The 26,425-nt window shown below is 38.0% G+C and overlaps 1 protein-coding gene across 1 annotated transcript in view; it reads right to left on the bottom strand.

The window, feature by feature from the left end:
• Positions 1-26,425, bottom strand: part of DNAJC27 (DnaJ heat shock protein family (Hsp40) member C27) — a 34,307-nt gene that overhangs the window by 5,413 nt on the left and 2,469 nt on the right. The window contains exons 2-6 of the mRNA XM_006055066.4: positions 19,864-19,946; positions 16,039-16,108; positions 6,721-6,885; positions 5,985-6,107; positions 656-816 (exon numbers count right to left, since the gene is read on the bottom strand). Of these exons, the coding sequence (XP_006055128.1) occupies positions 656-816; positions 5,985-6,107; positions 6,721-6,885; positions 16,039-16,108; positions 19,864-19,946 (602 nt within the window). The remainder of the gene's footprint in view (positions 1-655; positions 817-5,984; positions 6,108-6,720; positions 6,886-16,038; positions 16,109-19,863; positions 19,947-26,425) is intronic.

The following is a 26,425-nucleotide window of genomic DNA, read 5'->3' as shown; positions in this document are numbered from 1 at the left end:
GTCAATTATATTTCAATAAGACTGGGGGAAAAGTTACATAGTCATACTAGGTAATGATTTATTTCTTTCATGAAGAGTACTGATTGTATTTCTTTTTCTCCAAAATAATTATTTTGGCTAAAATAAAATAATTTAATACAAATACACTCAGATGAGGAACTACAATGATTTTTGAGAGACACAGAGTCAGAGACAGGAAGACACACAGGGTTCAGGGTCAATTCTACCACTAACTCCTGGAGTCCCTGACTGTGTTTTTAGTTTCCCTGAGTCCCAGTTTTCCCACTTATGAAATGAACTGTTTCAACAAGTTGATTGCTAACATTCTTTCTTTTTCAAAAATTCTATGCTTTAAGAATTCTCTTTTGTGATTATATGTGTATATATTGAGGTTACATTTGTTTCTAGACTCTTGGTCAACAAAAGCAGAGCATACCATTTCAAAAGGTACTCACACAACAGACACACGACATAGTTCCCACACCAGGCGACTGTGCCCTCTACTTCCCTTCTTTGGTACTCGCTTAATTCGGTGAGGGAGTAGTGTTAAGCAGCCTGTTTCCACACATCTTCACATGTCTAGCCCATTACAAGAAGGCACCACACTGTGTTCTGACGGCCGCAGGCAGCACTAGTGCCTGAGAGCGCCGCTTACCTTGAGGCCCCAGGCTTGACTCCCAGCATGTCCCAACTGTCCTTACTACTTCGAATTCTGCGAATGGCGTCCGCTTGCTCTTTGGTGAAACTAGCACTGCTATTTGTGTTAGGACGTTTTCCGCCGTTTTCGCATAAATCAACTATGGACAGATAAAAGGTCTGCAAAAAGAAAACACATCCCAGAGGAGAACTGATTTGGGGAAAATAGGAATTCTTTCTAGGCATCAACTTAAAGAACTTTACTATAATCCAATAACTTAAAATTCACAATAAAGCAAACATACATTTTCTCTTTTATACTAATCATATATGTAGAACATATATGTATATTATATATATATTTAAGCACACAAAAAGTATAAGAATTTAAATGGCTTATGATCCTACTCTCAGATAGTCATACTTGAGATTACAAACTAGTATACAAATATTATTAGAAAAATTCAAATAGTAGAAGAAGTGTAAAATGAAAACTATCTCCCTGCCCCTCGAGTTCCTCTCCTTGGGGTAAACCACTGTTAATCATTTTTTCAGTATCCTTCCAGAATAATTTTCTCTCAGTACCAGTACACATATCCAAGCCCAAAGTATTTACATAAAAGAGAGCAGATTAAACACACTGCTGAGCACCTTGTAACTTTTTTCACATAATAATAAATCTTAGAATCTTTTTCTAGCTGCATATAGACGCTTTCTTCCTCCCTTTTAATGACTGTTCAGTACTCCACTGTGTGACTGACTGTACTCATAATTTAGTCAATCAACTCCTATTCTTGGACAGGTCAATTGTTTCCAGTTTTGTGTCACACGCTATGTCACACAGTGCTTTAGGGAATATTTTTTTACGGGCACATATCTCTGCACACTTGTGGGGATACTGTTTCAGAATAAATTTCTGAAAGCAAAACTGCTGAATAAAAGTGTGTGTGCATTTTACTTTCTGATTTTGACAACTGTCATACAAAAAGGCTATACCAGTTTATACTCCCATCACAGTGAATGGAAATGCCTACTTCCCCATACTCTTTTCAATATTGGGCATTATCATTGGACTTTACTTCCATCACCAGTCACATCCACAACTGGGTGTTGTTTTTGCTTTGGCTCTGTCTCTTCATTCTTTCTGGAGTTATTTCTCCAGTGATCTCCAGTAGCATACTGGGCACCTACTAACCTGAGGAATTCATCTTTCATTGTCCTATCTTTTTGCCCTTTCATACGGTTCATGGGGTTGTCAAGGTGTTGGAGAAGACTCTTGAGAGTCCCTTGGACAGCAAGGAGATCCAACCAGTCTATCCCAAAGGAAACATCGTCCTGAATATTCATTGGAAGGACTGATGCTGAAGCTGAAGCTCCAACACTTTGGTCACCTGATGCAAAGAACTGACTCATTAGAAAAGACCCTGATGCTGGGAAAGATTGAAGGCAGGAAGAGAAGGGGATGACAGAGAATGAGGTGGCTGGATGGCATCACCAACTCAATGGACATGAGTTTGAGTAGGCTCTGGGAATTGGTGATGGACAGGGAAACCTGGTGTGCTGCAGTCCACGGGGTCGCAAAGAGTCAGACACGACTGAGTGACTGAACTGACTTTTAAATTGACTTATCTCCTCATCCCTCCATTTTTAAAAATCTCCCTTCCCCTTTTCTTGAAATCTTGGCTGCACCCCGAGGAATGTGGGACCTTATTTTCCTGACCAGGGATCAAACTTGTGACCCTTACACTGGAAGGTGGAGTCTCAACCACTGGACCTCCAGGGAAATCGTTTCTCCTTTTTTGTTCAGCTATTTCTATAGTTCCTATTATCATCTAAAATTTTTTCTCTTTGACTCCTCTTTCTTATCTCCAGTATCAGCTAATCGACTTGGCAACCTAAACAAGAAACCCTGACATGTGAAAAGGGGTGTCAAAGGAAAAGCTGCTAGATACCAAGACAAGAGAAGTGCTGACTTAGTTTTAGTCTATCTTAATATTACTCTGTGCTAACAGTGTTAAGATAAAACCAAGGTCCTTCCTGACATAAAGTGTCTATTAAGTAATAGGAAACAAAGAAAGTATTTATTAAACTGAACCAGCAGGAAAGTACTACTTCTAAGTACTTATAGAATTGTTTTATTATACTCTTTATTAGCCTTCAAAAAAAAAAAAAAAAAAGACGAATTATTCACTAATTCTACCCTGAAGTGAAGTAAAGTGAAGTCACTTAGTCGTGTCCGACTCTTTGCGACCCCATGGACTGTAGCACACCAGGCTCCTCCATCCATGAGATTCTCCAGGCAAGAATACTGGAGTGGGTTGCCATTTCCTTCTCCAGGGGATCTTCCCGACCCAGGGATCAAACCCGGGTCTCCTGCATTGTAGGCAGACGCTTTACCATCTGAGCTACCAGGGAAGCCCAATTCTACCCTAGATTTATCTAAAAAATAAAAGCAACCTAATAGGGAACATAGTTTCCAGATGTTTGCCTGTGCTTATGTATCAGTAAGGTTTTCTACTAGTCTATAAGTTAACCTAAAATATAAACCCTCACAAATTTCTGAGGGATTTATTCATAACAAGTAATGTAATGAAGGCCAGCTGTGGTGTGATATACAGAATACTGGAATTGAAGTCAAAAGTCTCTTCAAACTCCTTGTCTGAGTGCCAGCCATGTTGGAATCATGGGAACATCCTGCCAAACAACTATAATAGTAAATATATAAGGCAACTCTTTTCAGGTAGTGGACAAGTGTAAGACTGCTCCTTTGTCTTCTAAGTCCATTTCCTACCATGTCACAAAGTGCTGGGGTCTAAGAAGACACAAAGTCCCACTGAGCTAAGGAGGCAGAGGTCAGAGCTTGATGATGCTGAAGTGGCTGGAATCTGCAGAGCGGGCCCTTGGATAGGAGGGAGCTGGGCCCCAAGAAGTCCATGTGGGGGTTCCCTACTAGTTTGCAGCTGTCGGCTAGGCTCTATATGCACAGGATGAAATCACCTGAGGCTTACCAGATGACTATTGAGAGATTGAGAACAGAACTGACTAGTGGTGTGAGGAGAAGAGCCATCCTGGGGATACTAGAGTTTGGCTCTAGTGAGAGAGACTCCCTGGAGACAGACTCATGAGAAGGGGAAAGACTCAATAGTGAGAGAGATTCATGAGAGTTAAGAGACCTCCTTAACACCTCATTAATACCCCTGGCATCCAGCTGAGATGCCACAAAAAGGATATGCCTTAGGAGTTAGACTCAGCCTAACAAAACCTAAAACCAAGAATCGACAAGATCTGCAAGAGGGACAGAACTTGGAGGCTGAGTCCTGCTAAATTAGATAAGAAGAGTTTTGAACACACTTTGGGCTTCCTTCTGAGCCTTACTATTAAAGCAAAAGAGTGAAGCCTACACAAATTCAGTATAATCTGTCAATAACTGAACTGCCTGCTGAACCAAAAATCAACATTCCTCTGAGGAAAATAAACAAACTGAGTCTCTACAGTGTATTATCTACAATGTCTGGTGTTAAATAAAAAGTCACTACTCATACAAAGAAACAATAATGTGATCCATAGTCAGGAAAAAAAGTAGTCCATAGAAATTGAACCCAAGATGGTTCAGATATTGAACAAAAACTGTAAAGCAGCTATTATAAATTTCAAAGAGATTAAGAAAAATATGTTCAAAATGAGTAAAGAGAGAATCTCAGCAGAAAACTGGGAACTATACAAAATAATCAAATGCAAATTCTAGAACTGGAAAGCCGTGAATTGAAAACTTCACTTGGTAGATTTAACAAATTGAAATCAGATCAATAGAGATTATGCAATCTAAAAGACAGAGGAAAAATGGAAAAAAAACAGTCTCAAGGACTACAGGAAAACTCAAATATCTTTAAAGTGCTGAAAGACATTTAAGAGTTAAGTGCTGAAAGACATTGACACAGTTACTTATACCTCTTGGACAAATCACTACTACTCTTGGATGTCTCATATCTGAAATGAGAATGATACCTGCCACACACTGTTAAGAGTCTCAAATGAGATGAAACAGGTAAACTTCTCCAGAATTGTAAAGTACTATTCAAATGGTTAAGTATCATTACTGTACACATATTGGTACATACTCACATAGGTCTATGTACTTAAAGGACTAGAAAATTGGCAAAACAGCATCAACCATGTTTGGTCTTGAAATAGAAGCTACTGATGCCAAATTCAGTCTGTCAGCCAAGGATGAAACCTGTCTTCTAGTAGGAGGGATGACATCTTGTGAGAAGGAGATTCAGTACAAATGATTAAATGAAATCCCACTCGGTAATTAAGAACAACTCTTTATAGTATAGCTACATTATTTAAAATGCTAAAAATTCCTAAAATATCAGATATATTCATAAGAAAAAATGCATTATTCATGCCACCACTTACTTCCAAATGAAACTAGAATTAAGAGTTGACTCTAATTTGTTGTTTAGGCTCCCCTTAAAATGATTCAAGATTATTAAGTTCTAAAAGTGAATGAAAGTCACTCAGTCGTGTCTGACTCTTTGCGACCCCATGGACTATACAGTCCATGGAATTCTCTAGGCCAGAATACTGGAGTGGGTAGCCTTTCCCTTCTCCAGGGGATCTTCCCAACCCAGGGATTGAACCCAGGTCTCCGCATTGTAGGCAGGTTCTTCACCAGCTGAGTCACAAGGGAAGCCCAAGTTCTAAAAAGTGACCATCTATTCAGGTTGCATCCTTCTACTGCCTACTTGATCAGTGAGACAGAACTTTTACATATGACTCGCTGATTCTGCAATGATAGTCTCCTGGTCTCTAACTGCACCCACAGGGCTACAAAATAAGATTATATTAGCTATGGCAAGGCAATTTTGCCAAAGTAATACTTTCATTTGATTATGCATATAAATATAACCAAACATGGTTTTAAAGAAAATCTTTCTCCCATTTAAGTAAGTATATAATAAGTGTTATTAAACTTGATGATCAGAGGAATCACCTAGAGAGGTTTTTTAAAATCAAGATTCCTCAGCTCCAACAAAACATTAAGTTTCCAGTGGACCTGGAGCCCAGCAATTTGTATTTTGAAGAATTTCCCCAGTAATTCTGATAAGTAGATAATTCTGATCTAAAAGAGACAGGAGGCAAATCTCCCTCTTTCTCTCTCTGTCTCTCTCACACACACACACTCATTCTCACCGTCTCTCTCCCATTCCCTCTTTCTTACCTGCTTCTGAAAAGAAACAGCTTATTCTAATAAGAAACTTCCATTACTTTCTGCTCCTCATCATTAAGCTAAAATTTGGTATGGTCAGGCACAAAAACTCTAAAACAATAAAATGCCAGGTTACCTGGAACATCTCATTGATTCCTTCTCCAGTTTGAGCCGAAGTTTCAAAGTACAGGAACCCTTTGCTTTCAGCCCAAAGACGTCCTTCACTTTCATCAACACAGCGGTGCTTAGTACAGTCAATCTGAAATTGAGAGTTGGAGGCAGCGGAGAAGAGAATATTCCAACCTTGTCCCTCTAGAATAGGCCCAGTGAGGTCTCTGTCAACCCTCTGCTGAGGCAAAAACTATTCTTAAGCTGAACCCCAGCACCAGTATATAAAATTACCAGGACCAAAAAATTACTAGCACTGAATATGGACTGATTTTTCTGTGGCAAAACCACAAGTGCCTGCTACCAGCAATTTCTCCTGAGAAAGCTGCTGCTGCTCATCTCTGTGGAAGTTGGCTTCACCATGTTTGCCACACATGGTCTGCTTTTCCACTTTTCCACAGGCCATGTTCCACCTAACTTCTGCCCCCTCCTCCAATCAGTCAGAGTCTGATTACTAGGCTCCACCTCTCCTGCTCCCTCACCAATATCCATTCCCAAACATGGCACCAGAAAAAAATGGATAACATGACAGGTTTTGTTTTTTAATAGTTTTTGTTTTAGGAACATATGTTTTGAAAAGCTGCCGATTCTTAACATTACAGATTACATAATTTTTTTCTTCTTATTTATTCCCCAAAACTCAGAGCTGCACTCTTCCCATAATGAACCTAGAAAGTTGAGCATTTCATCTCCAAAACAGTTACCTTATTGGCACACACTGCAAATACAATATTTTCCATGTTTCCATGAGGTCCAAGATCTTGCTTCATTTCTGCCAGCCATGTATCAAGGGCATCGAAGGAATCTTTCTGCCCAACATCATAGACCAGTATCACACCCTGTGTGTCCTTGTAAAACTCATTACGAACCTTCACGTAAAAAAAAACAGATGCACAACATGTAGATATTGTGATTTTATAAAAGTATATCTCGCAGTCATTAACTTAGCAAAGTGTATTCTTGTGTGTATTCATAGTGTTTACTAATTGTACTACTGGTCTTTGGAGGGCTTTTAATAAAATCAGAGTAACATGATTTTCTTTAAAAAGTCTATTCGAATAGAAGGACTTGTAATGGATCTAACAGCCTTCTACCCTGTCCATCCTCACCTCCAGGTTCTACTCCCCAGAGGCAATCAATCTTTAATTGTTATCAGTAGGCCTTAAGAAGAACACAAATTAAATGAAGTTCTTCTTAGGAAGAGCTAGGAAGGTGAGTGAACAATTAAAAAGAACTTAAGGCAAAAATGACACCAGTCTCAGCAACAAGGTATAGCCATTTACATATCACATCCAAAAGCTGGCTTTTCCCAGGAGGCTGGCCAGACCCTCCCTAGGACTCCTGGGTCTCACCAGCAACTCTGGAACTCTGAACTCTGAGTGTCTGTGTAATATGCAGTGGAAAACAGCACAGGCCCTGGAATCAGATCTGGGTTCACACTTACTTACTAGTTGTGTGATCTCGGGCAAGTCCCTTAACCTCTCTGCGTCTCAGTTTCCTCATCTGTAAAATGGGGATAATACTACTTACTTCACAGGGTTATTATGAGGAGTAAATGAGATCAAGAAGGCAGAGCCCCTAAATGGTGCCTGGGAAACAATGTGTATCAGCACCTTCTCCCTTCCTTCCTTGCATTCATTCTCTGAGGTTCTTATCAGCCATGGCAACTCGCCTCTGGGGCGTATTTTCTGGGAAGAGGGAGCAGGAAGTACAGGGTGTGAAGTGGGAGAAGCACTAACCTGACAGGTTAGGTGGATGAGGAGTCACACTGACAGACTAGGGATATCAGGCCAAAATCCCAGTAAGAATCTTGACAGAGGCCATGTATTATGTGTTCTTTTCAGAAAAATCTGGTAAGTACTGAGACCTATGCTGGATATGTGGTAAGAACAAAGACCTCTCTCACACATCTGGCATGAAGTATCTATGCGTTTCTGAGCATAGAGAGACACCTGGGCCAAGAATGTAAGTGCCTCTTAACTTACAGAAACATAGGAAGCTATCCCTTAAAATCCAACCCAACATAATCAGAGTGAATTCAACATGATGAAGACCAGGAAGGCGTCCTTTCCCCTCAGTACTCAGGGTCCTCAGCCCTCGCGCAGCAGCTACAGGGGGGCTTTCCCTTCTGTCCGGACTCCTGTTGCCTGACTCCCACATCACGTTCTCCAGGTTCCTTAACTCATCCTTCTTCCACCGACTCCTCTTCCCTCCATTGCTCCCACTCCAGTCTGCTGCCACAGTTCCCCAAACCCTGTCCTGGGCCCTCGTCCTTTCTTTGTTAACCTTCTTCCCAACTCAGCAAAGTCAACCACTTGCACAGTTTCAACTGTGAGAACCTCCAAGGCGAGTCCTTTCATCTGTGCTTCCTGCATTTCCAAGTAGCTCTAGACTCCCAGCTCATTGTCCTGTTGGAACCTCAGATTCAGTCCATATAACAGGAAACCCTCCACCTCATTCCTTCCTCCACTTTTCCTTCTCTTGAACTTCTAGTGATGAAAGCAGCACACCCTTCTCTGAGTCACTTGGGTTGAGAGCCTGGTGTTAGCCTCTGCTGCTCTCCTGTCCCTCTGCTCAGACAATTCTGCAGAAGCCGCCTCCACCATGCTTCCTGCACTATCACTTCCTTTCCATTTTCGTTGCCAATATTATCTCTTGATTGCATGACTGCTCAAGTCTTCTAAGCAATCTCCCTAGCAACACTATACACTGTGCATATGTATCTTTTTTAAAGCCCTGGCTCAAAAATTCTTTCCTGTTTCTCTAGTGCACACTCTCCAAAGTTCAAACCCTTATAATTGACATTAACAGTTTCTGAACAGTCCTCCACCCACTTTTCAGCCTCGTCCCCCAACCCATCTCCTGTACTTCAAACTGGATAATCTCATTCCCCAAACCTGCCCTGCTGCTGCTGCTGCTGCTGCTGCTAAGTCGCTTCAGTCGTGTCCGACTCTTTGCGACCCCATAGACGGCAGCCCACGAGGCTCCCCCATCCCTGGGATTCTCCAGGCAAGAACACTGGAGTGGGTTGCCAGTTCCTTCTCCAATGCATGAAAGTGAAAAGTGAAAGTGAAGACACTCAGTCGTATCCGAATCTTAGCGATGCCACGGACTGCAGCCCACCAGGCTCCTCCGTCCATGGGATTTTCCAGGCAAGAGTACTGGAGTGGGGTGCCATTGCCTTCTCCTATGCCCTCCTAATTCCACCTGGAAATGGACACCTCTTCATCTTCCACTTTCCAAGGTCAAGCTATAATACTGTATCTTTCATGTAGCTTTTTCTTCTCCCTTCCTCACCATCTGGTCCCCTCCACCTGCAAAACAGAATGCAATCTCTATATCCCCCGGAATACCACAGCATTTTGTACTTCTAAGAGCACTCATGTCACTTCCTGTCTAGTTTCATAGTTAGTGGCATAGCTAGCTGTCTTCCCCACTAGACTATAAGTGGTGTGAAGGCACATATCACCTTTGTGTCAGTCCCTGGGCCTAGCAGGTATAAATGTTTGACACATATTTGTTTAATCAAATGGCTGAATGTGCTATAGTAAAGAACAGAAGTAGAGGCCAAAGAGGAAAAGAAAATTGCAAGGTGCAGATCATGCTGTCCAAAGTGAGATTTGTGTATAAAAAGAGAATTTAAAGAGCTCAATGGATTTCTCTTTCAAAGGACTCAAGTTCAATTCTGGGTTCAGCAACTATCTACCTATGTTACCTTGAGTGAGTGACTTTATTACCCCAAACCTGAGTATCCTTAGGTCCAGGTGGATGCCTCAGTGGTGCCCTAGAATCCTATTATTCTTATCTCCCCAAAGAGCAGTCTACTGTTAGTCCTAGCAGACTTAATTCACAGTTTAATTAAATAGGATGCTAAGAGAACTGGGACTATTGAACTTTAAAGCAGAGATGGCACACTTTTCAAGCTTGTAGGTTAGAGAAAGCTGTTAGTTTAATATCACTCAGGCCTCAGAAAGTTATTATAGACCCACTAACTCATTCCAATAAACCCCAGGATTCAGTTGTGGGTGCGAGGGGAAGCAAGACTCATGGCAAGACACAGGCCACCTTTTTCTTGGGCGGGAGTCCCCCCTCCGACACTTCCCTCTGAGATCACTTTACCTGACACACTGAGGGACCATCTTTTCTCAGTAGGCCCTTTGGGTTAACCTGGTGGGTTGGACTGCTGACAGGGGAAGCTCCAACACAGAACAGGTGCTAAGGATCTGAGGAAGCCTGGGACCCCGAGGATGAACGTGGATGCTTCACTAGGCATGTGCTGAGCAATGGGGTATGCTGGTCAGCTGAGGGCTTAGAAAGATGATGGCTTTGGCTTTGTCAAAAAGGAGGGTTTGAGCTATAGACAGCAAAAATTTGACAAAAAAGGAGAGATCAAAGCTATTTTGGAGAAAAGGTACTTCAGAAGTGATGATTTTAAGGCACTTCTGTTAATTATACTTCTATTTCTGTGAGCTGCTGAAAAAAAGCTATTGAAATTGTGAGCTGCGTTAGTAAGATGCTAGTGTCTAATGACAGAAAGTAACAGAAGACTCAGTCTTCTTCACTAGCCAGACAATATCTGGAAGGCTGTGCTCGGTTCTCAGCTCCCTGTCGGCTCACTAGAGGTTATCCAACAGAAGGCATTAGCGAGAATAAAAAATGTTTCACCTTGAAAGAAGCAAATTAACAAATATTAGGAGGTCTCTTGTAGAAGCACAGACTCAGTCTATGTTGCTTCAAAAACAAGGCCAAAATCAGTGGCAAAAGTCAAAGGAAGGCAGCCTTCACAACAGAGACGTCGTTAATATGGAGTTTTTAACTCTAAAGGATTAACTTGTGAAGGGGAGACCCCATCATTAAAGAAAATCACTCTTCAAACTCTTACAGTCTGCACCACTCAAAACTGTCCCGTGAGTTATATTGTCCCTGGATTCCCACCAACCTACATAACTCTTACTTCTCCATCAACACTCAGTTTAAATGCTGCTTCCTTCAACAGGATTTCCTGACTTTCCAGATAAGCTAGGTGTGGGTATTAAGTGCTCCCAAGCATTCTGTCCTTTGTTTAACATGTGTCTTCTCTGACATGTTTATGTGTCGTGAAAATAGGGGTTGTGTATTCCCAGTCTGCAGCATTGAAACTGGCATGCTGCTCTCTGGTAAATGAATGATGGCCATCAATCAGGAATGCTACGGAAAGAAATCCTATGATGACAGAAATCTGGACCACACTGATTCTCAGGCATCTCCTAACTCTCCACTTATATAACTTTGGTGTAACCTAAGATTAACGTTAGCATTTCTGGTAGTCAGAATCTATGTCAAACTTCTGGCCACTGAGAGCCTCCATGCCTTTTTCACTGACAATGTTCTATACTTGTGAAATTGATACAACCATTATAAGGCTTCACAATCAAAAGAAATTCATTCATTTTACCTAAATATCTGGGTGTCACAAGATGGAAGATTAAATAGCCATTAAGTTACGTTTCCTCTGGGAAGATGAAGTAGATGTACTTTTCCCTATTATTTCCACTAAGCACAAGTAAAATTCCTGGATACTGTATATATAAATATATATAACATACATAAGAAGACTCTGCAAAGTGGAGAGAAGAAGGCAGACAAGCAAGGGACCTTGGGACCTGAGGAATGACACAGCGGTGAGTTTCCCAGGTTTTCTTTTCCTCATGTATCCAAAATTTAGAACTGGAGAAGTACAACTTGGAAATACCAATGAGTACAGACTAAAAAAAGCCTAACAAAAGGCTGCTCTCTTTAGTGAAAGACCAGGAAAGACAAAGAACTTTACATGATAACCACTCTCCTCCAAACTGACACCTCAGGAAAACACTATCTACCCACACCTACTCAAGCAAAGGCACAGTGGGAATTTTAGAAAAATTAATTATTGAAAAAATAGAATGACTAAAATAAAAAAGTCAGGAGTTGTGTTCAACAGCAGAATGGAGGAGATGGTGGAAAGAATCAGTGAAACAGTAGGCAAGATAATAAAAATTACCTAATCTGAACAACAGAGAGGAAATAAACTTTAAAAAAAAGAAAGAAAGAAAAGAAAAAAGAAACAAAAAAGGAAAAGAGCAGAGCCTTAGGAACCTGTGACACTATAACAAGATCAGAGTCCAGGAAGGAGAGGATAAATATGGTAAGGCTGAAAAAGAACTAAAGAAATAATGGCTGAAAACTTACCAAATTTGTCAAGAGATGTAAGCCTACACATATAAGAAGCTGAGAAAACCCCAAACAGGAAAAACTCAAAGAAATCCATGCCAATAGACATCATAATTAAACCTCTAATAACTAAAGACAAAGGAAAAAAATCATGAAAGCAGTCAGAAGGAAAAAAAGAAAATGACACCTCTCTGAACCTACTGGTAATTAAGTTAACCTTCCCAATAAATCTTTCGGTCAGAAACCCCATTCTTCCCTGAGAGCGTTGAAATTATTAGGGCTAAGAGGCTCAGGGAGAACAAGAGCTGGCATGAAAACAACAAATGATAAGGAAATATAAGTAAAGAAAAGGAAAATAATTATATGAGGAGAAATGATTCTCACATAACATGAAAGACCCTTTACACAGTTCAAGAGAAATTAGAGAAAACAGCAAAGTAGGAAGTTTTCTGTCATATGTACTATTTTTCCCACGAAATACAATGCTTAAAACACTGCTGCTTTCTTAATGCAGAGCTGAAACAATTTTACAGTAGAAATTTCTAAGCTTAAGATGAAATGGACCTGATCTTATATTAAAAAAGTAGTGACGATGTTAAAAAAGCAAAGTGGGGGGAAAAGACATTTCAAATGACAGTAGATTTCTCATCAGAAACCATGAGGCCAGAGGAAAGAAGCACACTATTTTTCAAATGCTGAAACCAAAGAAAGAAGAAAAATTGTAACTGAGCAGGACCCCATGGAGCCTGTTCAGGACAGACTCCTCCCCCATATCCTCTGCTATAGCTCCTCTTTTAAGTACCTAGATAATAGTATCTGATGCACACTTCCTGAGCTGTTTTACAGATGTTAAAACCGCCACCGGTGGAAGAAATGAACTACTTAATGACCAAGAGCAAGAAGCACCCCCAGACCTACTGGTGCCTAAGGATAGAGAATGCCAACCCCTGCCCTGTTACTTCACCATCAAACAACCAGAGAATTGTGCAACAGCTGATGTCATACCCTGTGACCCTCCCTCCCTCACCTTTAAAAATGCTTTGACGAGAAACCCTTTAGGAATTTGGGGGTTTGTTCTGTGTTTTAGCAGTTCCCAACTACTTGCTTGGCACTCTGCAATAAACACTGTACTTTCCTTCACCATAACCCATTGTCAGTGGAATTGAATTTACTGTGCAAGGGCAAGCGGACCCAAGTTTGGTCTGGTAACAATATCAACCCAGAATCCCATGCCTGCAATAAAAAAAGAAAATTCTTCAAGACCAAAGGGAAACCAAAACATTTTCAATCAAGGAAAACTAAGAGAATCTTTGCCACCAGACTTACACTAAAAGAATGGCTAAAGGAGTCCTCTAAATAGAAAGGATGAAAGATGCAGCCTTGGAATGTTAGGGGAGGCACACTAACCGAAAGCACCCACACTGGCCAGGTACCATAATAACCATCTGTGTGAGTTATTTCACAACAGGAGGTCCTAGTTAAGGAACACGCAACTAACAAGCCACCACCTACTGGAAGAATTTGGGAAAGGTCAAAAGGAGACAACACGTGTCCTACCACCTCCCAGAATCCTTCTCGCTGGCATCCATTCTGGCAGAACAATGCATGCACCACCAGGAAGGACCCTGAATCAGAATGACTGACTAAAGAAAACCTGGAAACTAATCCTAGCACCATAAAATCCAAGACTGCAAGCCATGTGGCAGAGCAGTCCTCCTGAGTTCCCTTACCCTACTGCTCTCCACCCAGGCACCCCTCCCCAGTAAAGTCTCTTGCTTTGTCAGCACATGTGTCTCCTCAGTCAATTCTTTTCCAAGTGTTAGACAAGAGCCCCCTTTTGGGCCCTGGAAGGGCCCCCCCTTCCTGCAATAGGAACACAATGAAAGATGAAAGAATAGGGCAAGCAAAAATATGAGTAAACACAATATGCTTTCCTTGTCTCCCAGTCTCTAAATTATGTTTGACAGTTAACCAAAAATTAAACACTACTGTGGTTCTCTTGTATGTAGACAAAATATTGAAGATGATTATAAATGGGAGAGGATAAAGGGACATAAAAGGAGGAATAGTTTCTACACCCCACTAAAGTTGTTAAACTAATAACAGTAGACTGTGATAACATGTAGTGTAGTAAGTAGAGTGTCCACCAATAAAGCTATGCAGAAAGATTTACTCAAAAACACTATAGACAAATCAAAATGGAATTCAGAAAGCATTCAAGTAACCCAAGGGAAGACAGGAAAAAGAAAATAGAAATAAAAAATAGAAAACAAAAAGTAAAATAGTAGACTTAAGCCCTAACATATCAATAGTTACAGAAAAATAAGTGGGCTAAGGACAAAAATTGGCATAATACTTAAAAAAGAAAAATGACTGAACTATGTATTGTCCTCTAAGAAAGTCACTTCAAATATAAAGATACAGGCAGGCTGAAAGTACAAAGATAGAAAAAGATGTATCGTGCAAATATTAATCAAAAGAAAGAAGAAATGTCTATGTTAACATCAGATAAAATAGACATTAGGAAGAAAATTATCAGAGACACAGGCGGACAGTATACAATAACAACATTATATAATGAATACAAAGCAATCCTAAATGTATATGCACCAAACAAGACAGCTGCAAATATGTGAAGCAAAAACTGAAAAGAGAAATAGACAAATCCACAGTTACAGTTGGAAACTTCAAAACCCCTCTTTTAGCAACTAACAGAACAACTAAACAGAAAAAAAGCAAGGATATAAAAGAATTCATCGACACAACTGACCAAAAGGATCTAATGAATATTTATAGAACATTTTATCCATCAATAACAGAATACACATTCTTTTTAAGTGCCCACATAACATTTACCAAGACAGGCCACATCCTGAGCCAGGAAAAAACCTCAATAAATTTTAAAGAATTGAAATAATACAGTATGTTCTCTGATCACAGTATGTTCTCTGAAATCAAACTAGAAATCAGTAACAGAAAGATAACAGGAAAATTTCTAAACACTTGGAAACTAAACAATATACTTCTAAAAATCCATAGGTCAAACAGAAAATCTCAAAGGAAATTTTGAAAAGAAGTGTATAAATGAAAATGAAAATACAACATACCAAAATTTGTGGGATACAGCTATGCAGTGCTGAGAGGAGAATTTATAATACTAAATTCATACATTAGAAAAGGTGAACATCTCAAATCAATAACCTAAGCCCTCTTCTCTATAAGAAGAATAGAATAAATCCATAGCAAGCAGAAGGAAGGAAATAATAAAGACAAAAGCAGAAATGAAATGGCCAAACTAGAAAGAGTAAAGAGACTCCTTATGGAAAAAGAAAAACAGAAGGAAGGAAAACCAAAAGAGAATGGCCATGAGATTCACTCTGAGACTACTGAGGACTGATAGGGAGATGAAAGGAAACGAAGTGAAGCTGCTTTAACTTCTTCAGGGGGGAGAGAACACACGACTGAGTGCCCTGGAAAACCCCACTAGAACCCTGCCTTGAAGGGTTGGTTCACTTCTGAATTCCTAAGCCTCAGGATGAATGTAATTATCTTTTCACCTTCTAGGCTAAGGCACAAAGTGAAAAGCAACAGTCTTTTGAAGGTTAAAATGTCTTATCTAAGTGTTCGAAAGATTAGCAACAAAATTTCCTACCACTATTTAAGGAGACAGTACAAAAGACCAACAGATGTCCATTAAGTTAAGGCACAAACACTGGCTAAATTTACCTATTTTTACACATGACTTGAATATTTGTTGTTTTGATAATTCAGGAGCATTCCTTCAACCCATTGACAATACTGGATATAGACTGTTCTCAAAAAGGCTTTCTTACCTCGTAGAAGAAGGGATCTCCAGCCATATCAAAGATGTTAACTTTGATTTCTCTGTCTCTGACTTGTACCCTGAAATGTTCAAATGAAAACAATCCCAAAGAGGGTCATGGCTTCTGTACTCATGTTAATATCATTTATGTTGCTTATGAATTTCAAAAGGTTATGTGAATGAAATTTAAAAGAGGCTTTTTTAGAACAAGCACTCCCATTTAGCTTCACCTTACCACAACAGTTCAGTCTATACCCCGTACAAAACAAACGGTAGCTATTACTGTGCTGCTAAAACAAATTTATTTGGACAGTAGGAGCAAGATGAAGAAAACCAAAATGCTTTACTTCACTTAGTATGACATCTTAATTACTACTGGTTGTGCTTGTTACCACGCAGTACAATAAATGGTACAAATAAATAGTACAAAGTTGTATTACTATTTTAATGGTGTTTGTTCAATTTTCTTATGATCTTCATTTGAGCAAGGATAACAGTCAATCTTTTTCAGAAATTTGGAAGTAGAGAAAAGAAAAGGGAAATAACAACCATTCACATTAGAATTAACTACTGCTAACATCAGAGCATTCTTGCTCCTAGTCCTTTTATTTTCTAGAGAAAAATCACTACTGGAAAATGAATCAATGAAACATTATAAATAACTCAAACACTAAAGAAAAGTGCAAAGATGAAAGCTTAAAAGTAACCCCAAAGCCTACCACCCAGAAAAAAAACCTTCATTAACACAGATGAGCATCACTGTAGACTTCTTTTTTATATATAGATAAGAATGATAAACATCAATATTTTTATAAAATTGGGATTATATTAATTTAAAATAAAAGAAAATTTTACTTTTCACTGAATTTAACAAAAGAAAGAAAAAGAAACTGAAGTAAACTGGGGGGAATTACTGAGTTTTAAATATAAATGTTTTTCATTACAGAAATAGCATTCCCTAAAAAATTCCTCTAAGGTTAAGAATAGAGATTATTAACAATAAATCAACAGATTAGAGTTCTGTTTTTTAAGTAACATGCTTCAGACAGCATTGGTAGGACTCCCTCTGTGGACTACAAGGAAATAGCACCTGCTCTCATTCTTTCTATATTACCTCCTGCTTTGTTCATGATTATAATTCCCTGTCCAAGTTTATAACATGCCCTTTCTATTCTGAAACCATAATTCCTACAGTTGTTTTATATTACTTGTATATTTAAATCAGACTAACCACTACTCATCTCATCGTGGTTTCTTCAGTCCTGAACTCTCTGCAATATTTCATCAGTCCTAAGACGCACATTTGCTTTCATTTTAACAACTGTGAATTCAGGATCTGTCTCATAAAAGGACGTGAGAACAGCAAAACAAAACAAAATATTTAAGAGTTTGAGAGCATCTGGAGAAGATCTTATATAACAACTCCTATTAGAAAGTTCTGTCACATAGCAGCTGAGAAGGGATGGAACTGAAGTTTATAAAATCAGGAAGTAACATAAATTGTTTACAAATTGGAACTCAAAACAGGGCAGTTTACTTCAGAAGTCTGACAGAGGATATTACCTTAAGAAAAATGGTAATTCACTATCTCAAGCCAGTGCTTTCCTAAACTGTGTCCTGAAGACCACTTGAATCATAATTATGGAAAGAGGGGGAGAGTGTTTATATTGTAGAGTCCTGTGCCCCACCTCAGCCCCAGTAAATCAGAATCTTACTGGATGAAGCTTGGGAATCTTCATTTTTACAGACTCTGCAAATAGTTCTTAAGCATACTGTGATTTGAAGGATGGAGTGGGCTTCAATTGTTTTGACTGCTCAAAGAGTACCTCCCCTCCTCCTGCCAGCTGTGGTTTAAATGGGTTCTTCCATCTTCTTTTTTGATGCCACTCTGCTGGCCACAGCTAACAAAACTGGGGAAAGGCGCCTGTCACCACCTGGACAATCAAAACCTTCCCTGGGATTTTAAAATTTGAGATTAGTTTTGGAAAGCCTGAGAGATACTGGCAGCTGTGGAGAGGGAGCCAAATGGTAGAGAGAGACATGTTGTGAAATCCCTCCCTAGTTCCAGGGATCTCTGAGACTCAGCGATATCCTCATGATTGGATCATGTGAATTGATCAATAGCCTTTTTATTCTCTCCTTTTTTTTTTTTTTTGACTTGAGTTAGGTTTCTGTGAACCATATCCTCTTCCTCACCAAAGGACAAAAAAAAAAAAAATTTTTTTTCAACCAGAAACAGAACATAATCAACACTCCATATCTGCAACACTCTGTATCTGCAAGTTCTGTATCCATAGATTCAACTGAACTTGGACCAAAAATATTCAGGGGAAAAAAAAAAAACAAAATCTTAAAATTTCAAAAAGCAAAATTTGAATTTGCTGCAAAGTGGCAACTATTTACATAGCATTAACATTGTATTTACATTCAATTATGTATTATAGTTATATAGAGAAGATTTAAAGTATTGAGAGAATGTGTATAGTAAGTATTACACTATCTTATATATAAGGGATTTGAACATCGGCAGGTTTTGGTATCCACAAGGGGTCTTGGAACCAATATTCCTCAGATATTGAGATGACTATAGTCTATTGAATAAACCACAGCTCTATGGCATAACATGATAACTCTCGCTTCTTAGATAAATAAATTAGCTACTAATATGGACTCAAAACAAAACTGCCTTAAACAGGATATACTACCTTATCAGTGAAATCCTGTGCCCTGAAGTATAGATACCCCTCACCACTTTAGTCTACCTTCTTGAATGCCGCCCTCATATTCTAATGTTGCAAATTTCCTCTTCAGCTGCATCTACCTTACCTAACAATAATTATTGATTGAGCATGGACTGTGTACTAGCGTGGTACCAGGCACTTGGAGATTATTTATTCTAATAGCCTCTCGAGATGGAGCTCATAATCTAGCAGGAGACATTAAACACATACAAATAATAAGATAATTTATGCTAACACCTATGAATAGCAGAGAATTTTAATACAACTGTCATTTTCAATTAAGATGAGTCCTGACCGGTAAAGGGGATGTTCAGAATGTTTCATGGGAACATGTATATTTCACAGCTTGAGAAGATTGACAGGTGGAGAGATGAGGGGAGAGCACATTTCAGGCAGACAGAATGAAGGATGGCACTGAGAGAGAAAAGTATGATTGCACGAATTCGGTGTGTGTGGAGAGTAAAGTGTGTCAAAGAATGTAATGAGAGAGAAGGGAGGGGCGGGCTGGGGTCAGAATACTGACCACTTGAACTTCCCTCTCTGGAGACGAGCTATCTACCTCCATTCTACTTTTCCATGGTGTGCTTTCCTCCAAATGTGACTCCGTCTCCCCAAGCTCAACCCGTCTTCAATCCACCTCCAAATAAATCCCCACTGATACTTAATTTCACTCTTCCCAGATCATTTTTGCTAGATTTCAAAAGGCTATAAAAAGATCACTAAAAGGAAGCTCTCTGACAGAAAAATTTTCACATAATATTTAAAATTCTTGGAGTGAATATTTCAAAATTCTCTAAAAACACACCTGCTAACAGGACCTGCTTACATAGACACATGCTTCCTGAAAAGCCACGTCTGCCAGTCAGGCTTTGTGCTGACTTGCCCATCACCAACCCTTACATCCCACTTAGAAGGCCTGGTGAACAGAACGTGCTCCATGATGAACGAATGACATGATCACTGCTGTCTGTAAAGGTCTCATTCCTCTCTGAACCAATTTATCTTCAGAATCTCTATTTCAAGACAGATCAGTTTAGAGGGGTTCTGAATTTCTATGAAATTTGCAAGCCCAAGGAAACAATATATGTACTCACTTTGTGACTCCATAGTCAATTCCAATTGTTGCAAGGTATTTAGACACAAATCTCTTCTCACAGTATCGCTTTATAATACAGCTCTAAAAAGGTAAAAATAAAAGCTTTTAGTAAAGACACTCTGGGAACCCATAAAAAATAAGTACATTTCTTCATTATGGTTTCTTCGTCTACCCCTATGAGACAAAGCTTTTTCAAAAGCCGAAATTATAAAATAACTGAAACAAGTACTAAAGGTGAAGTTTTTAAAGAAAAATTATTTCAAAATTCTTTCCTTAATACCAAATATGGGTATGTTTTCAATTTAGTGCTCAATCCTTATTCTCTCTTCTTTTGAAGACCTCTTCTACTCAATAATAACACCAACATACTTTTAATAATAACACCAAAATACCTATCTCGACCTCCCTCCCCAGACCAGATCCACATCTCCAAATATCTACTAGACTAATTTCTACTTAGATGTCCAACCATTCTACAAATTCCACGTGTCCAAATATGAACTAATCTTATATATAAAAACAGCAAACAGCTCATCCTGTTGACATCTGTTTCCGTTAATAATACCATTTTACCAATTACAGAGGATTAAATTATTAAAGTCATATCTGACTCTGAGTCTTTCTAAATCTTCTTTTCACTGTTTCTTCGATCTTTCTCTTCGTTCTAATTCCCATTGATACCACTTTAGTTTAGATCTTCATTATCTACTCCTGAACAACTATAGGAAATTCTTTATTGGTCTTTCTGCCTCCTTTCCTTCCCAATTTCAACCAACACTGCATACCGCTAACATTATTTCACTTCTCTAACTAAAAATCTTCAGCAGGTTCTCACTGCCAAGAGTTCAACATTCGAACTCCTCTGTTCATTATTCAAGACCCTCCATAGTCTGACCCTAATCTGTCTTCTGTCTAAACTCTTTTAATATAAATCCTCCATTTCTGCCAAACTCCAGGCCTGACTTCCTGACTCATGTCATTACTTTCCTTCCTATTTGGAATGAGCTTTCTCCCTTCTTTCCAAACCTTACTTATCCCTAAGCACTCTGGTTATAAGAGATCTTGCCTACATCTGAACTTCTCCAACATAAACTACATATGTATATAGATGTATATATAAATATATATACAATGTTTTTATCATTCACTGCCTTGTTATCTTTTGCCTGCACATAATTTTATCTCTTCAGCTAGACAGTAAACTACTTGAAGGCAAGCACCGGTATTTTACTTTTATCTTGTATCTTCACATCTGAGGGATTAGCTCAGTACCAATGAAAAAGCAATTTAAAATGACTTGTAGATTAAAAGCAATCCTTAGCACTCATGAAACATAATTTACTTGATGTACTGGTGATGAAGCTTATTCTACTCACTTTCCTGATGAACCTCAATCTAAATTAAATAGGACAGCTGCTTTAAAAAGTACTTAATAAGCTCACTGGGAACTGAAGGAAAAACTTCTTTGGAATAACTACTGCTAAGAAGCTACACTTTAAAAAACACTTTATAGCTTGAAAGCACTTTTCAAATGTTTTCTCTCACACTATCCTAGAAAAATAAATACAGCCTTTTTCTAAATTATTCATGAGATTAAGGGACCTGCAAGTCCTTTAACTCCAGTAGACAATTTAAACACTAGTCCTAAGTATTTAAAGAGATACACATTTAATTAATAGTATGAATAACCACTCCCTATAAAGAAACAGGGTTTCTGGGCCTTAGGATCTTATAAGCTAAGTTAAATAACATAAATATAGAGAGAGTTTTTTGCATTCTCTATTCCTCTTAAGTAGATTCTTAGGCACTTTTCTTTTTAAAAGCAGTTTCAATTAAAATATTAAGGTTTGAATCTTTTTTCCTCCCTAATTTCAGTTCAGTTGCTCAGTTGTGTCCAACTCTTTGTGATACCATGGACTGCAGCACGCCAGGCCTCACTGTCCATCACCAGCTCCCACAGCTTGCTTAAACTCATGTCCATCAACTCGGTGATGCCATCCAACCAACTCATCCTCTGTTGTCCCCTTCTCCTGCCTTCAATCTTTCCCAGCATCAGGGTTTTTTCCAATGAGTCAGTTCTTTGCATCAGGTGGCTAAAGGATTAGAGCTTCAGCTTCATCATCAGTCCTCCCAATGGATATTCAGGACTGATTTCCTTCAGGATTGACTGGTTTGATCTCCTTGCAGTCCAAGGGACTCTCAAGAGCCTTTAACACCACAGTTCAAAAGCATCAATTCTTTGGTGCTCAGCTTTCTTTATGGTCCAACTCTCACACCCATACATGACTACTGGAAAAACCATAGCTTTGACTAGACAGACCTTTGTCAGCAAAGTAATGTCTCTGCTTTTTAATATACTGTCTAGGCTGGTCATAGCTTTTCTTCCCAAGAGCAAGTGTCTTTTAATTTCACAGCTGCAGTCACCATCTGCAGTGATTTTGAAGCCCAAGAAAAGAAAGTCTGTCACTGTTTCCATTGTTTTCCCATCTATTTAGCATGAAGTGATGGGACCATGATCTTAGTTTTTGAATGTTGAGTTTTAAACCAGCTCTTTCACTCTCCTCTTTCACTTTCATCAAGAGGCTCTTTAGTTCCTCTTCACTTTCTGTCATTAGGGTGGTGTCATCTGCATATCTGAGGTTATTGATATTTCTCCTGGCAATCTTGATTCCAGCTTGTGCTTCATCCAGCCCGACATTTTGCATGATATACTCTGCCTATAAGTTAAATAAACACTGTGACAATATACAGCCTTGACGTACTCCATTCCCAATTTGGAACCAGTCCGTTGTTCCATGTCCAGTTCTGTTGCTTCTTAACCTGCATACAGATTTCTCAGGAGGCAGGTGATAGAATTATCCTAAAATTCATATGAAAGAACAGCTATCTGAGAAGAATTAATTGAAATATAAAATACAGGAAAGGGACAGGGCAGTAGAAAGAGGTGAGAATTTGCATTGACAGGTATTAAAATATAGTTTGAAACCAATTGAGAGGGTCTTATATTGGCTTAAGAATAGACAAGTAGATTAGTAGAAAAGAACAGAGAGCTCAGAAATAGATCCCATTATACATGAAAATTTTAAAAGTGACAAAAGTGATATTTAAAGTCAATGGGAAAAATAATTTATTTAGTATAATGTTACTGGTACACTGACTATCCATCAGGGAAAAAAAATTAAGTTGGGCCCTTAACTTACCTATATGCAAAAAAATTACAGGTGAATTTGTGATTTAAGTATTTTAGAATAAAACAATAAAAATTTCAGAAGAAAATGCACAATATATGTAGAACATCTGAAAACCTTTTCAACCAAGACAGAAAACCCAGAAACCATAAAAAAAAAAAAACAGAAAAGCATAGTCAAAGCATCTTGAAAAAGAACAAAGCAGGAGGTATACCCTCTGATTTCAAACTATAGTACAAAATGGCAGTAATCAGAACAGTAGGATATTGACACAAAAACAGACACATAGATCAATGGAGCAGAATAGACAGCCCAGACACAAATCTACAGTTAGATGGTCAATCAATGACAAAGAAGCAATAATATACAATGGGAAAATACACCACTTTTAATAAATGGTGTTGGGAAAACTAGACAGCTATATGTAAAAGAATCAACTGAACTACTTTCTCACACCATACATAAAAATACACCACTAATCATAAGGGAAATGCAAATTAAAACTACAATGAGATACCACCTTATACTGGTAAGAATGGTAACCAGTATATCTTACCAGTTATCTTAACTGGTAAGATACCACCTTATACTGGTATCAAAAAGACAATAACAAGTGTTAGGATGTGGAGAAAAGGGATCCTTGTGCAACACTGGTGGGATTGTAAACTGGTGCAGTCACAATGGAACACACTGTATGAAGGTTGGGCAAAAAAAATAAAAATAGGACAACCATATGATCCAGCAATTTCACTTCTGGGTACTTACCTGAAGCAAACAAAAACGCCAATTCAAAAAGATACATGCACCCTGATGTTCACTGCAGCAATATTTACAATAGCTAAGATATGGAAGCAACCTAAGTGTTCACCCATAGATGAATGGATAAAGAAGATATGGTATAAATATATATTTTATATATATATATATATGCACATAATGGACTATTACTGTTATTTTTTAAATAAATTTTAAAATTTTATTTTTTTCATTTTAAAAATGAAACCTTATCATTTGTGAAAACATGAATGAAATTTAGAGGGTATTATGCTAAGTGAAATAAGTCAAAGAAAGACAAATGCCATATGATCTCACTTATATGTGGAACCTAACAAACAAAACAAAAACAGACTCATAGATACAGAGAACAAATGGGTGGTTGCCAGAAGGGGTAGGGGATGGGGAAGTGAAATAGGTAAACAGGAATAAGAGGTACAAACCTCTTATTAAAAGAAGTAAGCCACTAGAATGTATTACACAGCATGAAGAATATAGTCAATAATATTGCAGTAACTTCATATGAGGACAGCTGGTTGCTAGACTTGTGATGATCATTTATGTCAAATCACTGTGTAACATACCTGGAGCTAACATAATATTGTACATCAACTATATTTCAATTTTAAAAAAGATGGGCATAATTGAGTATATACAAATAATAATAAAAGCAATTGTATGGCGAAACACCAAGTATTAAAAGAACATAACTGGGGCAAATATTCATAACTCATACAGCTGGCAAAAAGTTAATAACTCTAACATCCTCAAATCAGAAAAACTGGTAAGAAAGATACATTGCCTAACAGAAAAATGGGTTTAGAATATAAACAAATTATGATGATTAACTTCTTGATGTTGAACCAAGTCTGCATTCCGGGAATAAACCCTACTTGCTAATAGTGAAATTTTTGATATGCTGCTGAATTCTATTCATGGATATTTAGGAATTATGCATTTGTATGCATATATGAAAATAGTATATATACTTTTCTTTTTTGAGACTATATCAAGTTTTGCTATTTAAGTCACCGTGACTTTATATAAATAAATTGGAGTGCTGTTCATCTTCTTCTTTGCCTTGGAATAACTTAAATAACTGAAATTATATGTTATTTAAAGCTTAAATAAATCTTTTCATGAAGCCATCTGATCCTGATACCTTTTAGGATAATAAATCTTTTAATTGCTTTTTCCAATTTCTTTTTGTATGAATGGTCACTTGGGTGTTCTACTTTTTGAGTCAATTTTGGTAATTTATACTTTGCTAAGAAATCCTCCATTTTCTCTGTATTTTGAAATATGATCCCAAGAACTGAATATATATAGTATTCTCTAATCTTTCTTTTAATTTCTTCCAGAATATGATTTTTAGTACTAATCTTGTAATTTTTGATTTCTCTATTTTTCTTAAAATAAATTTTAGGCATTTTTCTTTTTCATTAATCTTTCCAGGGAATTCTTTCTCTCATATTTGGGGCCCTTTTTCTTCTGTCTTAAGTTTAAGTTTCTTTATTTTTGAAAATTCAGTTATACCATACCATAATATTCATACTTTTAAGGTGTACAATTCAGTGGTTCCAAGCATATTCACAAAGTTGTACAACTACTAAGTTCTTTTAGTTTTTAATGTCTCCTTTTTAGAAATGAGTTAGATAATTCATTTTTCTTTCAGGATTGCTTTCAATCTGCCCTGAAGATTTTGGCATGGATTCTCTCCTTTCATTGGTTTCTAGTTATTTTGTCATTTGCTTTGATTTGTCCTTTGAGCCAAGGATTATTTACTAGGGCATGTCTTTTTAACCTAAAATTATTTATCTGTATATCTTCCTACATTTTCTAAATTCTTTAAAATGAGTATGTTTTACTTTTATAACTAAGGCAAACATTTTTTAATTACACTTAAATATTTCATCTACGAAAAAATTATTTTTGAGAAAGGCATTCAGAAGGAATCCACTCTACCCCCAAATAGTAAATAGTTGTAACAAAAGTATTTATTAAATGGCCCCTAATTTCCCAGTTTAACTATTTTTGTTGTAAACTGAATTTCCTTATACATTTGGGTTTATTTCTGGACTCCAATCTGTTTCACTAGTGTCTCTGTATTTACTTTCCAGTATCAATAGGAAAAGTTTAGTAACTTTAAAATATGTTTTAATATCTGGTAGTGTTAGTTTCCTCTCATTTCTTCTCCTCAATTTTCTTGGTTAGTCTCACATTTAACTTTTCATAAGGACTTTTAGTACCTTTTATTATGTTCTGAAGAAAAAAACTACTGATGTTTTAACTATAATTGAATGACATTTGTAGATTATTTTAAAGAACTGATATCTCCAAAATATTGAGTGATCCTAATTAAGAGGACACATACCTTTCCACTTGTCTAAGTAATTGCATGTCTCTGTAGAAATGTTTCTTTATATAGGTCCTGCTGCTGCTGCTGCTGCTGCTGCGTCGCTTCAGTCGTGTCTGACTCTGTGCGACCCCATAGGCGGCAGCCCACCAGGCTCCCCCGTCCCTGAGATTCTCCAGGCAAGAGCACTGGAGTGGGTTGCCATTTCCTTCTCCAATGCATGAAAGTGAAAAGTGAAAGTG

This window comes from Bubalus bubalis, chromosome 12 (genome assembly GCF_019923935.1).
Source record: "Bubalus bubalis isolate 160015118507 breed Murrah chromosome 12, NDDB_SH_1, whole genome shotgun sequence".
Lineage (NCBI taxonomy): Eukaryota > Metazoa > Chordata > Mammalia > Artiodactyla > Bovidae > Bubalus > Bubalus bubalis.
This window is presented reverse-complemented; position numbering and strand designations above follow the sequence as displayed.